Genomic DNA, 16,174 nt, shown 5'->3' on the forward strand with positions numbered 1-16,174 from the left:
TTTACATTTAGGTTCTGATTGTTGGCGGCTGTCTCCTTTGTAATTACCGCTTGTTCGCACTTGGCTTTTTTGGTGGGGGACTTTGCTTTTGTTTACTCAGTAGACGTCGTGCACCCTGAGAGGCAAAAAAAGAAGTAACCAAAATCTCTATTCCCTGTGAAGTTAAGAAGTGGACAGCTGCCCCTTAACACTCCCATTTTAACCCAAGAGACAGTTCTCAGCAGCTCTAAGAACCATTCCTACGCGGTCCGCAGATTTGCGCTCCGGTCCGGGGGCGGAACCCCAGGAAACCCCGCCTCCCAAGCCCAATCCCCGCTCTCCGCCTGCGGACAGGAAGCAGCTGCTGGCCTAGCAGCCCGGGAACCAGCCGCAGCGCGCATGCGCGCGCCCCTGGGGCACCTGGGGGAGGGGGAGGGGCGGGAGGAAGGGGTGCGGCTACGCCTGCTGGTTGGGCGCTCGCCGGTCACGTGATAAGGAAGGAGGCGGAGGTACCGGGCTCGGGGGGGAGGGAGGTAGAGAAGAGGGAAGGAGCGAGGGAAGGAAAGCGGGGAAGGAAGGAAGGAAACGAACGAGGGGGAGGGAGATCCCTGTTTTGGAGGTGCTGGGAGCTTTGCCGGCCCCTGAAGTGGGGCGAGAGGGAGGTGCTTCGCCGTTTCTCCTGCCGGGGGAGGTCCCGGCTCCCCGTGGAGGCTCCGGACCAAGCCTCTTCAGCTTCTCCCTCCGGTTCGATGTGCTGCTGTTAACCCGTGAGGAGGAGGCGGTGGCAGCGGCAGCGGCAGCGGAAGATGGTGTTTCTGAGAGTGTTAATTCTGCTCCTCTCCTGGGCGGCGGGACTGGGAGGTGAGGCACGACCCCAATGCCGGGGGCGCGGTGAGCACGGCAGACCGCGCAGCGGCAGCGGCGGCCGGGCCGAGCGGAGCCCAGTCGCTCCGTGTGGCTGGCGCGTCAGTCAGCCCGGCCGGCCGGCGGCGCCACTCGGGCGCGCAGCGCTCCCCGCTCCCTATTGTCCCCCGCGCCCCGACCGCGTTCCCTTCCGTGGCGGGCCGAGGACCCTCCGAGCCTTCGGCGAGGCCTTTCCCGCCCCCTGCCACCCCAGCAGCAGGGTAGCCTGGGGTCGGCTGCCTGAGAAGCAAAGTCGAGATCCGGGTTGCCAGGCGAGAGCCGGTGGTGCTCAGGCCGGCGGCACCATCCCTCCAGCCTGCTCGACGGGCGCCGGGGCGGGCAACTGCCGCGGGGTCGCCGGTCTTTGCCATCCTGGGCCCGCGCTCACCCTCCTCACCCTTCCGCCCCCAGTTCCTGCCTGGTAGCAAATTCCGGAGTCCGCTCCGTCGCGGAGAACCGCCGCGCAGGCTCGTGGGAAGTTGCGGTTGTATTGTTCTTTACCGGGCGCGGCGATCCAGACCGACCCGGTTCTGCAGAGGGGCCGCCCGTGGAGGGGTAGCAGTGGTCTCCTCGTCTGAGCCGGGCGGCTACCGCTCTCCAGAGTGCCCCGCCTCTGTCCGGGTGTTAGGAGAGAGATAGCGGGAGGGTGTGTTTATGTTCAGTGGAAACATTTTGTTGCCCGGGGAAAGGTTTTGGTGGGGAGAAAGATAAGCCGTTTTCGGGATGTTCACTGATCTGTAGGCTGGATTGCGTCTTTTAGAGGGACGGTCCCTCGGTGACCCAACTTGAAGAGTTTTCTTAAACTCTCAGGTGGAGTAGACATACAGTGTAATTAGTGGATTGTCAAAACAGTGGCAACCCTCCACCCCCCACGTTGGCGTTAAGTGTGCTAAAAGCATATAATTCCTTGATTACTCCAGTTTTGAAGACGATTTTCATTTCCAGTGTATCCCAGGACCAACTGCATCATTTTGTTGTTGTGTAAAGTGCTTTATTTTAGGTTAACTTTTTGACTTCCTCCATAGTATACTTAATAGACCTTAAAATACGTTTAAAAGAATTGGATTGGAAATTTTTCCGGAGTGCTTTGGATTAGTATAGACAAACTTGATAATTTAGAGAATATCTGAATATTTCATGTAGTGGATTGTTTTTGTTCTTTTCTTTGTAACTTTGACTGCAGAGCCAAGCATATTTTTGTCCTGTCTTCTGCTTCGTCTGAGGATGATACTTTGTAGGTAGACTTCTATTGTAGTTTGTAGTGTTCATTTTCTAGCGAAACATCTTAGATTAGGAGCTTCTAGTAGATGTTTAGTTTGAAATATCTGTGCTGGATACCCTCTACAAGGGCCTTTGTTTTTACATTTGTATTTAAGTCCTAAATGTGGCTTACAAGAAATCTGTTTTCACTTTTTGTTAGACACCGGTTTCTATGAGGTAGTAAAAAGTAAGGCGTCCACGTGAGGCAGTTTAAACTCCTGATGAGCAGTAGTCTATAAAATGTCCTTTGCTTTTCAAGAGTGAAACAGTAAGAATAGAAACTGGTGTATTCTGATGGTCAAAGAAAAAGTATAAGTTGACAGCATAATCTTTGTGGGCTAAGGCCCTTTTTAAACAAAAATTTTCTAAATTCAGAACTCTGGAGTCATTTATAAAGTACCATTTCGCATTAAACATTGGTTAAAAGGCTACTTACTTTTTTATGTTTGTTTTAAGCAGAACTTTTTCAAAAAGACCCTAAGAAATCTTTCATTTTAAAATTAGCATCAAGATTGTAGCTTTTGGGTGCATGGAGATATTTGTAATTTAATTGTAATATATAATATTTTAATTACAAATCTGAGCTTTTATGGTCAAGTTTGTAAGAAGTTTTTATGAGGATGATAGAATAGAATACATTCAGATTCTCTTATGAGAGACTGGATATGTTTGTGTAGATTAGAAGAAGCTGTAGTGGAAATATGGATTTAACTTTAAAGTATAAATCATTTTTAGGTACTTAATTATCCTTTTTAGTTGCTTTCCCCTATCCGATTTGTCAGTCACTGTTTTGCATTAGTTTTTTCTTGCTCTTAATGTGTTGGTGGGAAGCTGGAAAAGAGAATGTGTTTAGAATCATAAAACTAAACTTTCCTAAAGTTGTCCATTTCTTGCACATGTCCCAGCCTATGCTGTATTTGTAGGAAGATACCATAAATTTTCTAGAGTTTAGTGTCTATTTAGACATGACTCAAATATATACACAAAAATACTTTATTATATGCAACCACATTAGAAATTTATTAGAACTTCTGATTAAATATAGCCCAAAGAATTTTTATGTATGTGTGAATTATACTTTTTAACACAAATATGTTGGGGAGTTGATGTTTTTTCTTTCTCCTCTTTTAAAAAAATTAATTGGTGTGTTTGAGAGGTCCACAGGTATTTTAGTTGTAGCAGTAAATTCAATTCCATGTTTTGGTTTAATGAAATCATACTTTAAATGAACTTTAGAATATGACAATTTTTTTTTTTTTGATGGAGGCACGGCTCTTGGGGATCTAAGTTCCCCGATGACCAGGGATCCAACCGGGGCCCTCGGCAGTGAGAGTGCGGAGTCTTAACCACTGGACTTCCAGGGAATTCCAACATGTTTTTTATATTAAAAAATTGCGTGTAAATGCTTTGCTTTGTAGCATGCATTATAAAGAAATAAGTTTTCTGGAAGTTTGGCCAAAAGTATTAAAAGTATCAAAGTTTAAGCTTAAACTATTTCACTTTTACCAGCAAGTAAGGGCCTATGATGAAATTAATAAAGGGGACAGACTTCTTGTCTTCATCTTTTTTTAAAATAAATTTATTTATTTTTATTTTTATTTATTTTTGGCTGCATTGGGTCTTCGTTGCTGCGTGCGGGCTTTCTCTAGTTGCGGCGAGCCGGGGCTGCTCTTCATTTCGGTGCGCGGGCTTCTCCTTGTGGTGGCTTCTCTTGTTGCTGAGCACGGGCTCTAGGCACACGGGCTTCAGTAGTTGTAGCACGTGGGCTCAGTAGTTGTGGTTAGTGGGCTCTAGAGCGCAGGCTCAGTATTTGTGGTACACGGGCTTAGTTACTCCACGGCATGTGGGATCTTCCCGGAATAAGGCTCGAACCCATGTCCCCTACATTGGCAGGCGGATTCTTAACCACTGCGCCACCAGGGAAGTCCTGTCTTTTATCTTTAAGGAGCTCTGACTCTTCATCTTTTCAACCTGAGATTAATAATCCAGTTAGCTGTATCATCTTGAGAAGGCCCATTTCAAGCCATCCCCTACATTAGCAGTATCTTTTCTGTGTGTGTACAGGACCTCTCTGAGTAGCAGGGTTTGAGGGAACTGGGCATGGCAAGCACCTCTGTCTTTTCTGATCTCCCTTTTATAACTTGTTTAAGATCTTCAAGGGTGTTTATTATCTAATATTTTAAAAATTATCTTACAGACTTGTAGGGTGGAGCAGGGAGAGTAAAGGGACATTTCTGTGATGTCTGCTGTGTATCTGATATTGTGTTAGAAGTTTCACTTTTCAACATGTATGAGGGAGTGGTGATATTTTACATTTGAAGAAACAGCTTGAAGAAATTTTTCTGGCGTCATCCACCTGCTAAGTGGTGAATTAGATATTCAAACCCAAGCCAGTTTGACCTCAAAGCCTAGGCATTTTACCCATTGCCCCCTCATACCTTTTTTAAAACAATTAATTAATTAACTAATTTTTGCCTGCGTTGGGTCTTTGTTGCTGCACACGGGCTTTCTCTAGTTGCAGAGAGTGGGGGGCTATTCTTCGTTGTGGTGTGCGGACTTCTCATTCAGATGGCTTCTCTTGTTGGGGAGCATGGGCTCTAGGTGCGCTGGCTTCAGTAGTTGTGGCACACAGGCTCAGTAGTTGTGGCACACAAGCTCAGTAGTTGTGGCACACAGGCTCAGTAGTTGTGGTGCACGGGCTTAGTTGCTCCTCAGCATGTGGGTTCTTCCCGGGCTCGAACTTGTGTCCCCTGTATTGGCAGGCGGATTCTTAACCACTGTGCCACCAGGGAAACCCCTGTGTCCCTTTTAAATGGGCTGAATTTAATCTTAAATGATGGAGGTTTAGTATAAGAACAGCTTACAGTTTTGGGCTAAACTTGGTTTAGCTGTCAATTTTTGTACTTGGAAAAGGGAGCAATACTAAGGATAAATGGAAAAACTGGAATAATCCTGCCAGTTAGATTCCTATGAGGGCAGTAACACTGCTGTCTAGCAGTGTGAAGGCTTTGCCTTAGGACTACTGGGGTGGGGACAGTCCTGTCCTAGCTAGGTTGCAGGAAATAGCAGTACTGAGAATAGTTCTCAGGGGGTGTAGACTCTCTTTGATGTCAGGTGAATTCATTCTGAAGCTACTACAATTCCAACTAAATAATGTGAGAACATGTACAGTTAGAACATTGCTGTTTAGTCACCAGTGTTTATTGTATGTCTGTGGCTAGTAGGAGTCATGATGGCACAGTCTTGAGTGAGAAGAAAAAACATTGAATTTGTCAGAGTAGACAGAAATGCCAAGATATAAAAATAGAGTTCCAATTATGTATTGTAGCTGCAGTTGCAATGAGGATTTATTAAGCTGGAGGGACATCAGCCAGTTGGGGAGAGCTTTTTGAGACAGAAGAGAATGGCTTATAGTGTAGTAAGATGCATGTAGGCTTACTTGCCTGTAATGGAGAGTCCATGGCAGGAAATAAGGAGAAATGCTAACTGGGCCATAATGACTGGGACTCTCATTATTCATATAATAGGCCATGATAACTATGAAGAAGAGTATTGTGGAATTTTGGTTGGCTGAGCAGTTCGGATATGATACAATAAGGAATAAATTAGCTGCTTGATGAACTGGGTGATTGAGTCCTGGGTTAGGGTAGTGATTGTAGAAACAAATACGGGTACAACAAGAAATCATATGGAAGAAAAACTGGTAAAACTTGGCAAATGTTTAATGTGAAGGTATCACAATTTATTGAGGGCTTACTCTGTGTTGAGTTTGGATCTTAGAGGCTGTTGCATTGGAGAGAGTGTAGTTTTATAAAGCTTTGAGGACCTCAGCCTTTGAAGTTGAAAGTGTCTAAGATCTTGAATCTAGATTAAAGGTTATAGGTTGGGATGTGTGTCAGAGTTGAATTTTATCCTACTTGCAAACTAATACTTTTGTTGGGCATTGGTTAAAACTGCACAGTCCTTCAATAATCTGTGGTTAGTCACTTGGGAAGCATTGTTCCTGACAGTTGGGAGGTAGAAGTTTGGTGTATTTGAGGTGGAGGGGAGAAGTTAAAGGTACATTAATGAGTATATTTTTACCTTACAAGTACATATTTACTGTCCTTCAGTTGGAATTAGGCTCTTCAGTTCAAGAATATGCTTGAGGGCTTCCCTGGTGGCGCAGTGGTTGATAGTCCGCCTGCCGATGCAGGGGACTCGGGTTCGTGCCTCGGTCTGGGAAGATGCCACATGCCGCGGAGCGGCTGGGCCCGTGAGCCATGGCCGCTGAGCCTGCGCATCCGGAGCCTGTGCTCCGCAACGGGGAGGCCACAACAGTGAGAGGCCCGCATACCGCAAAAAAAAAAAAAAAAAAAGAATATGCTTGATACTGTTGATTATATGTGAATTGTGAAATTCCTATTTCAGACACAAATTGGAGAAAAGAATGTGATTTCTGCGTATGAGGCAAATGTACATATACGATTTGTGGAGCAGAATTTTCTTTCATTTATTTTTGCTTGCATTAATGATTGCAAGGGATATATATGTACACATATTTTTTGAACAACTTTGAACTTTGGATTTAGTTTTCAAAAGAATATGGACAGAATCCTATACTTATGAATTGGGTAGAATATTAATTTGCTTCTTTTTTCCTAAGAATTAAGTGGGATAAGTTTGTAAAAATGCTGAAGAGATTGTAAAGTGCTGTGCAAATATTGTAAAAAAATATGTTGTTTCGAGGCCTAATTTCATTTGGAATCTATTAGTTACAAAATATAGATAAATAAATGTATTTTTAGAAGTTGAAATACTAGAACATCATTATCAAACATTAGCAAATAGAATTTGAGAAATCCATAATTCCTTCTCGAACACAGTTCTATCACTTTTTAATATTAATCATTCAGTCTTTTAAAATGCCTGTTATTATGAATTTACATCATAGTATTTATGTGGTTTTGTAGCTTTTAAAAAATTAATGTGTAGTTAAAATGTGTATGCAAGCAGACACTGAAATATTTATAGGTAGTCTGGAGATAGTTTTGGTTGTCACAACTTGAGGGATGCTTACTAGCATCTAGTGGGTAGAAGCCAGAGATGCTGTGAAACATCTTTTACAATGCATAGGGCAGCCCCCACACAGCAAAGAATTATCAGGCCAAAATGTCTCTAGGGCTGAGGCTGAGAAACTCTGCTCTAGCAGAAATTTGCCGTCTTTGTCCTCTTCATCTTTTTTATTGTTGTTATTTCTGATAGCTTATTGTCTTGATTACTCAAGTCACATAAACTCCCCATATTCTTATCCTGTTGAAGCCTTCCTTCTCCAGTGTTCTGTGCACTACAGTTAGGAAAAATTTTTTTTCCCAGCATTGCCCATTCTTCATCTTTGAGTTTGCATTTGGGAAGAAAATCTGATTCTCTTAATTTATAATAGTGATTGAATGACTGATAGCCCATGAGGATTATCTAGAAACCAAACCAAACCAGTTTCTTGTTAACCCGGAAGAGCCATGGATTAGCAGGATTTTAGTTTCTGTGGAAAGATACTTTGAGGCACTTAACCAGTAGCTTACTCTGCAAATCTCTCTTCAGAATTAGTTCTACTCAACTTCAACTTTTCACTATTTTCTTCAAAATTTTAACTCATAAGTACTCAAAAACTTTCATGTCTTTTTCATAACTCCATCCCTCCCTCCCCGTATTGTCATTGGTAGCACCTTTGGCGGAATTGTTTTATTTATACATCAGATTTCCTGGAAGGAGGAGGAGGCAGATGGTTTGGGGTACAATATGGGAGAAGGGTGGAGTGCTGAGAGTAGGTTTAGGATAAAATGCAAAGTGTGGGGTAAATATATATCAACATTGCAGTGGTGGCTGGAGCCATTTTGTGTGTGTGTGTATGTGTGTGTGTGTGTGTGTGTGTGTGTGTATGTGGTGGGCTGAAAGTCAAAGTCCCTTGTCTGTATTTATGTTTGCATTTACTTGAAATGGTGTAAAGGCATTTCAAATCAGCATAGAAATCTAAATTATGTACCGATTCCACTTTTGGATATTTTTAAGTTGTATTTCATAAGTAGTTGAAGTTTAATACATTTGGTAGGTTTTCACTATCGATGTTTTATGTCCTTTGTGATAGATTTAGTTTAAAACTTATAGTTTATAATTTCACTTTGAGCCAGCTAACTTTACTATTTTTAATTCTTAGAGACGAGCTTATCTGAAAAAGTGGGTGTGTTGGAATATGCCTATAATTGTAGACATACTGTCCTATTTTGAGCTTTCACTTGTAACTCTTAGGTGTAGATATTTGTAGAAAATGATTTGACTAGTTTCTAGTGAAGAAATAGATACTGTGGCTTAAGTTTGAAGTCACATTTAGAAGTAACTTTTCCAAGACTGCAGTAAAGGCACTTAAGTATTGCTGAAATATAGGACACTATAGTTCCTGGAAGTCTACCTTTGTCATACAAGAGAACAGCTTTGTTAATGGTATTTAGTGCTTCAAGATCAGAGTGAATACATATCAAATATAAGAAGCATTGGTCAACCCAGTGTGATGCCTAAGACACAGTTGATGACTCAAGTTCCTTAGGAAGGAAATACACTTTAAAGTTGTGGAAAAATGCCCTTGATTCCTAATTTTAAAATGACACAAGTGAAAAGTCTGTAGAAAACAACTTGATTACAAGTAATTTTTCTGACGAATGGAAGTGTGCCAGCCTTAGCTTATTCTTACACATCCTCTCATTTATTGTAATTGAGTTTTTCTGTAAATAGGGAGATGTGTAATGTCAAAAGATTTTTGCAGATTTCCTTCCCCCATCCTTAAGACTGTACTGTCAACTTTCTTTGATATTAATAGGAAAACAAGTTTATTTCTTACATAATATTGCTCTCCCACAAAAAGGTGTTATCCACCATCAGTAAGATATACTCTGTTTTTTCCCCCTGATGTTAATGAAATTTTCATTCTGCGTTTTTTTGCCCTATTCTTATATTTAATTTAGATTGAAACAGAAGATTGTATGTTTTGGATTCAGGAGTTAGGAAGGCAGCTTTTTTTTTTTTTGCGGTATGCGGGCCTCTCACTGTTGTGGCCTCCCCCGTTGTGGAGCCCGCGCAGGCCCAGCGGCCATGGCTCACAGGCCCAGCCGCTCCGCGGCATGTGGGATCTTCCCAGACCGGGGCACGAACCCGTGTCCCCTGCATCGGCAGGCGGACTCTCAACCACTGCGCCACCAGGGAAGCCGGAGGAAGGAAGCTTTTGTCTGCAAGCATTCCTGAGAAGTAAGATGCTGCCTACCCATGGAATATGGGAAATAATCATAATGGTTAACATTTATGGCATACTTACTATATTCCAAGTATGATTCTTAAAGTATAATGAGGTTGTTAGATTCTGCCTTTGTATGAAGATTGGGTCATTTTGCCATCAGAGCATAATTTAGGCTCTTTGTACTTATAGTATTTGAGCCATTTGACTTCTGGTCAGTCAAGTTCTTTGAAACGTTTTTTGTTTTTCTTCGTTTTTTTTTGACATTAGAAAATGTTTACAGTTAAGACGGGAGAAGCACCTTAGAGAACATTTTATGTATAATACCATTTCAGTTTTGTCACAGATAAATTTATACATATATTCTTTTTTTTTTTTTTGGCGGTACGCGGGCCTCTCACTGTTGTGGCCTCTCCCGTTGCGGAGCACAGGCTCTGGACGCGCAGGCTCAGCGGCCATGGCTCACAGGCCCAGCTGCTCCGCGGCATGTGGGATCTTCCCGGACCGGGGCATGAACCCGAGTCCCCTGCATCGGCAGGCGGACTCTCAACCACTGTGCCACCAGGGAAGCCCCCTATACATGTATTCATTTTTTAAAAGCTTGAGGACAGATACTAAATCTCTTGATGGTGAGATATAGGTTATATCTTTTACAAAAGTATTATAAAACTTTTGTGATATGGAAAAAGAAAAAAACATTTTTTAAAGTTGGATTACCTTTAGTAAATACCAGTATCCTGGTGACTTTGAAAACAGTCACAGGAAATAAAATACTGTTCTCAAATTGTGGAAAGGGAGAGACCGCCTTAAGATCTGCAGTGGCAAGGAGACCGAGTTATGTTTTTTCTACTTAGAACCTGCTGGCCATTTTTCTGCCATTCTTGTATTGTAGGTGATTTTTTTTTTGGTGTTGCTTTACTTTTTTAGTTTTTTTTTTTGAAAATTAATTATATGTTTTCTCCATCTTATAGGTCCAGTCCAATTATTCTTCTGCCAATTTTACACATAGGCATTTGCTTGATATACTGTTTAATTTTTCCTAACATTTTCTTAAAAATGTATGTATTTTCTGAAAGGTTGGAAGTATATATAGTCCAGTTAACATTTATATACCTTTAACCTAAGTTTATTAGTGGTTATCTTTCACCATGTTTGCTTTATCGCTCTTAATATGTATTCTTTTTTTGTTCTGAACCCCTAAAGTAAGTTGATACCCTTAAATTCTTAAGTATGCATCTCGTAAGGTTAAGGACATTGTCCTTACATAACCAAGAAGATTCTTTTTTATATTTTAATTGTTCAAATTTCCCATGGAGCTTGTAGGTACTAAGCACCATGTGAGTTTATTATATGTTTTGTGAAGGCCAGATTTCTGGCAACTACAACTAAGGACTAGAAAGTAAAACACTGTTGGTATGCTTTTATGTATAGGTAAAAAAGAGTAATAGTAGAGAAAGGAGACATTGACAGAATAACTACACAGCAGGATTGAGCTATTTTACGTAGGAACAATGGCACAATAACATAATAGCCTAGAGGTTATCATATCATTATGACCTCTTAGGTTAAAGATGTTAATAAGGGTGAGCCTGGCTCAAGAAGATGTTAAAGTAGAGGGGAAAAAGCATCAGTAATGGTTCAAAAGGAAAGATATTAGGCACATAGATAAACCCCAATTATCTAGAAATTTTCCTCAGTGGAACCTGTCATTTTCCTTTGATGTCAGATTACTAACATCTTACTGTACTCTAGGTTAAATGTACTTTATTTTCATCATTGTCTAGTAACAGATCTGTTTCTCCATTGCTAAGGACTTTACATGATGAGAACGTCTTCAGTGAGTATTCTATTCTTTATCAGAAGGGAGAAAAGGAGTTAAAGATTGCCGTCCATTGAGTCCTTCCTGTTACCTTCCCTGTCATTCATGTTGCCCTGCTTGGGTAGTATATCAGTGATAAAAGAAGCTCCAGTTCTGTATTCAGGGGCAGCAACAGAACATTAGTTTTTTTGCATTGTTTGTTGTTTTGCTTTTTACTCCTAGACTTGTAGGCTATGATTCCTTTTGTACAGATCTATTTCATCTAAATATAGGATTTAAATTAGAGGAAGAAAATAGTAGTTTGTTATGGGCCACAAATCACATGTTAATTTACATGGCAGCAGACCTTTGGAAGAAGAAGTTTCTGTGCTGGTACTTACTTATTAGTTGTGTTAAATAACCCCTAATATGATGATGACCCCTATATTTGTATCTCCAGCCCAGGACTCTCTCTTGAATTCTAGACTCCTGTATCCCAGCTACATCTCCAGCTAGATGTGTGGTGGGCATCTGAAACTTAACATGTCCAAAACCAAACCTCTGATTCCTCTTACCCTAGTCTTTTTTCCTTTATTCTTTCCCATCTCAGTAAATGGGAGCTCCATTCTTCAGTTGCTTAGGCAAAATACTTTGAGTTATCCTAGATTCCTCTTTTCACTTACACCCTGCATGCAAATCCTGTCAGCTTCTCCTTTAGAGTATATGCAAATTTTGACAACTTCTCATTGGCTCCACTGCTACCGCATCCATCTCACTTTAATTACCGTAAAACCTGCTAACTCTTCCCCCTGTTCTCTTGTTCTCCCAGTCTCTTCTCAACATAGCAGTCAGTGTGATTGTGTTCAAAAGCTGCTTTGGTCAGAACCATCCAGTGGTACATTGTATACTTTAAAATGGTTAAAATGGTGAGGTTTATGTTCTGTGAATTGTACCTCAACAAGAAAGTAATAGCAAAATAAATAAAAAATAAAAAAACCCATTCAGTGGCTTAATATTTTAAGTAAAATCCAATGTCCTTATAGTGGCTTCTAAGGCCCTACCTGCGGTACATGTATGCTTATTCTCCCCACCTCCTGCCCCCAGTCCTTCCCCACTGTTCATTTCTGCTCCAGCCACACAGAGCTCTTTAAAATTGCCAGGCTTGCTCCTGTCTCAGGGATTTTGCACTTGCTGATCCTTTTACATGGAACAGTTTCCCCCTTAGATTGCTGTATTATCTACCCTCTTTCTTTTTTATTTTTTAAGTTAAAAAAAAAATTACATGGTGGTGAAATACACATAAAATTTACCAGCTTAACCATTTTTAGCTGTGTGGTTCAGTAGTATTTAAGTACACTCACATTGTTGTACTTTGCTCTCTTTCTAAGTCTTTACTGAAATATTATGAAGTCTTCTGATTACCTCGTATAAATACATACATATAATACAAACCCCTTCCTTGGCATTCTCTATCCACTCACCCCGTGATAACACTCTTATAGCCATCCGAAGTTGTTTACTTGTTCACAGGGAACTCTATTCAATATCCTGTGATAACCCATAATGGAAAAGAATATGAAAAATATATACGTATAACTGAGTCACTTTGCTGTACGGTGAAATTAAGACACCATTGTAAATCAAATATCCTTCAATAAAATAAAAAAATTGATTATGCGCCCCAAGAAATGAAGTTATTTACTTGTTTGTCTTACTGTCTGCCTTCCTTCTCTAGAATAAAGTTTTCTAAGGTCAGTAATTTTGTTTTGTTACCTGCTATATTCCCATTATCTAAAACAATGCCCATATAGTATATAGTGCATATAGTAAGTGCCCATTATATGTGCTGAGTGAATAGATGAATGATTACTGAAGTAGATAATTTCACTTTTTATGAATTACATGAGAATTCCAATTTTCTAAGAGTATGTCTGGAAAAAAAGCCTTCAGAGCTTATAATTAATCTTTTTTACTTTAATTGACTTTAAAATGGAATGAAAATACCATTTTTGTTAGTGTATTGGTTTTGCTCATTAGTTTTATATGCCCAGTTAATTAAAAGAATTAGGTAGGTTGAATGGGTTAAAATATTCTTTATAGAAATCAAATTGCTTTTTCTCAACTACTGTGTGTTCCTGTTAAAAAATATTATTAAACCACTTAGCACTTGTCATTCACTGCAAAAATTAGACTAAAAGGGGAAATGTAGAATGTCTTCATGGTTATCTGATTTTACTCAATAAAACTTGTAAACTTTGCTATATTTCTAAGATGAAACTGTAAAAAACCCATTTTCATTTTAGGGTAAATTTAGAATCACAGAATGTTTGAGCTAGAAGGAAGTTTTGGGAACTTCCCTGGTGGGGCAGTGATTAAGAATCCGCCTGCCAATGCAGGGGACAGGGGTTCGAGCCGTGGTCTGGGAAGATCCCACATGCCGTGGAGCAACTAAGCCCGTGTGCCACAACTACTGAGCCTGCGCTGTAGAGCCTGTGAGCAACAACTGCCGAGCCCTCATGCCACAACTGGTGAAGCCCACGCTCCTAGAGCCCATGCTGTGCAACAAGAGTAGCCACCGCAATGAGAAGCCTGTGCACCACAACGCGGAATAACCCCCGCTTGCCACAACTAGAGGAAGACCGTGCACAGCAACGAAGACCCAGTTGCAGCCATAAGTAAATAAATAAATAAATAAATAAATAAATTTATAAGTAAATAAATTTATGAAAAATAAAAGGAACTTTTGTAGTCTTGGGTGGGTCACTTAACCTCTCTGTGCCTTATCTTAAGATTAATTGTACTTGCTTTGCAATGTTGTTATGAGGGTGAAATGAGAGAATACATCATTAATTAATTTAACCATAATTTACTGAATTCTTACCTGTTATGTACTGTACACTATTCTTAGCCCCTTTATATATATTAAGTAATTTAATCCATCTAACAGCACTGTTAGGTATAGGTATTGCTATTTCACTTACTTTACAGACAGGGAAAATGAGGCACGGAGAGGTAGGTAACTTGTCCAAGATCACTCAACTAGTAAGTGGCACAATTGGGATTCTAACACGTGACTTATAAATAAAGATAATGCTTGCTGAACTGTTGAAGCATAAAGTAAGATATGTTGACCATATACTTCCAAGGTTATTGAAAAACTTCATTACGAAAAGGAATATAACATTTTTAACTGTCCAGAAATTCATGCAAAATGGTGATGAAAGCTGCATAGGTAATTGCAGAGACAAATACCTGAAATGCACTCATAGCATCAGTAGAAGATTAAAAAAAACTTACCTAGCGAATAGATCTATAATAATTTTAATTTTAACAAGTAGCACCTTGCAAATAGTAGACCTGTTAGAAATTCTGATACTTCTTGGATGAGTATCATAGATCACATTTTCTGATGATTGATTTATGGCTTTCTTATCAGCAAGGTATAGGCTGCTTTCTTTATAAATTCAAATGAAAAAGGAAATTTTCATGAAACGTTGAGTGGATTCATTAATTCTTACGGCAAACATTTACTGAGCACCTGTTTTCTTACTCTGTTTAGGTAATGAGGGTACATCATTGAACAAATCAAAGTCCTTGTTCTCATGGAACTTCTGGTGGTAGAGGGATATGTCAATAAAAAATAATATGAAGAAAAAGCAGGATATTAGAATGAGTATGATTGGGACATAAGCTTTTAGATAGGGTGATCAGAGAAAGTTTCTGAAGAAATTTTGTAGATATCTGAAGTGTGCCAACCCTGCTTTGGGGGAAGATGTTCCAGGCAGAGGGATGATGAGACTAATGTGGCTGTAATACACAGAGTAAGGGGAGAGTGGTAGAAGATAAGGTGAGACCGGTGTGGAAATGGAGTGGGGGAATGCAGCCCCTTATGAGGATCATCTTCAGCGTTATAAGCCACGGTTATGACTTTTTTTTTGAGATTATAAATCATGATGAAGGCTGTGGAGGGGGAACAGCTAGTGAGGGGGTGGGTGAGGGGTGGAACATTTTTGAGCAGAAGAGTGACACAGTGTAACTTTATTTGAACATTATTACTCTGACTGCTGTGTGAAAAATAGACTGTCGGGGGGCAAGAGTGGAAGCTAAGAGGCCAGTTATTTGCAATGGTTTTTGATTGTCTAGAACCTTTTGAACCTTGCTTTGTTTGGCACATTTTCAGCCTTATGAATTCCATCTCCTTAATTTAGATTCCCCAGCCTTTCAGTTGCAACTAGGACACAGGCATGCAAACTAGTCTTCTGAACTAGGCTCCTCTAATCAGAAGCATCACTGGAGACCTGGATTCTGAACTGAGCAGACATGTATGCTTGCTGAAGTTTTGCCAATAGTGTGCATCTTTCAGACTGTTATGACAGATTTTTCCCTAGTTGTTTTAAGGTTGTGTTTCTCTGGTACAAAAGTGGGATTGGAGAAGCAGGACAGTGTTGGTGTTTTTCACAAGATATTTTTGGGGTAATTATGGTGTGTACTGCTGCTGCTTGGGATACCTGGATAATCTTGAGGAAGATAAAATGGGGAGGGTTCCAATATTATTGTCAAGTAATAGAATATTACTTCAAGTAATAAACTGTTATATCAGAAGTATGGGAATTGATTAAGATCTTAATGGAGAATGCTTTAGTGTTTATGGAAAAATCTGTAAGTTCTGGGTCAGGTTTCCTGTGTAGGATTTGCATGTTGGGATCACTGGTTGTCATTTACTCTTTTGTATCCCCCAACTTTTACTACTTATGTCTGTCCTATTAACAAAAATATACTTATGAATAATGAGTCCTTATAGGTTGCTTAATAGTTTCTTGGAGGTGAGTAGAATGTTGATTTTATTTATTTTCCTGAAGGGAGGACAAGCTGGACTATTTTGAATTGTCTTTGTTTTAGATTCTGGATTTTTTTTTTTTTTGTGGTACGCGGGCCTCTCACTGTTGTGGCCTCTCCCGTTGCGGAGCACAGGC

General features: G+C 40.4%; 1 protein-coding gene across 1 annotated transcript in view; it reads left to right on the forward strand.

The window, feature by feature from the left end:
* Positions 1–336: 336 nt before the first annotated feature.
* Positions 337–16,174, forward strand: part of ADAM10 (ADAM metallopeptidase domain 10) — a 113,646-nt gene continuing 97,808 nt past the window's right edge. The window contains exon 1 of the mRNA XM_007458903.1: positions 337–840. Coding sequence (XP_007458965.1) covers positions 786–840 — 55 coding nt within the window. The 5' untranslated portion in view covers positions 337–785. The remainder of the gene's footprint in view (positions 841–16,174) is intronic.

The sequence above is a fragment of the Lipotes vexillifer genome, unplaced genomic scaffold, assembly GCF_000442215.2.
Source record: "Lipotes vexillifer unplaced genomic scaffold, Lipotes_vexillifer_v1.1 scaffold102, whole genome shotgun sequence".
NCBI classification, from domain to species: Eukaryota; Metazoa; Chordata; class Mammalia; order Artiodactyla; family Lipotidae; genus Lipotes; species Lipotes vexillifer.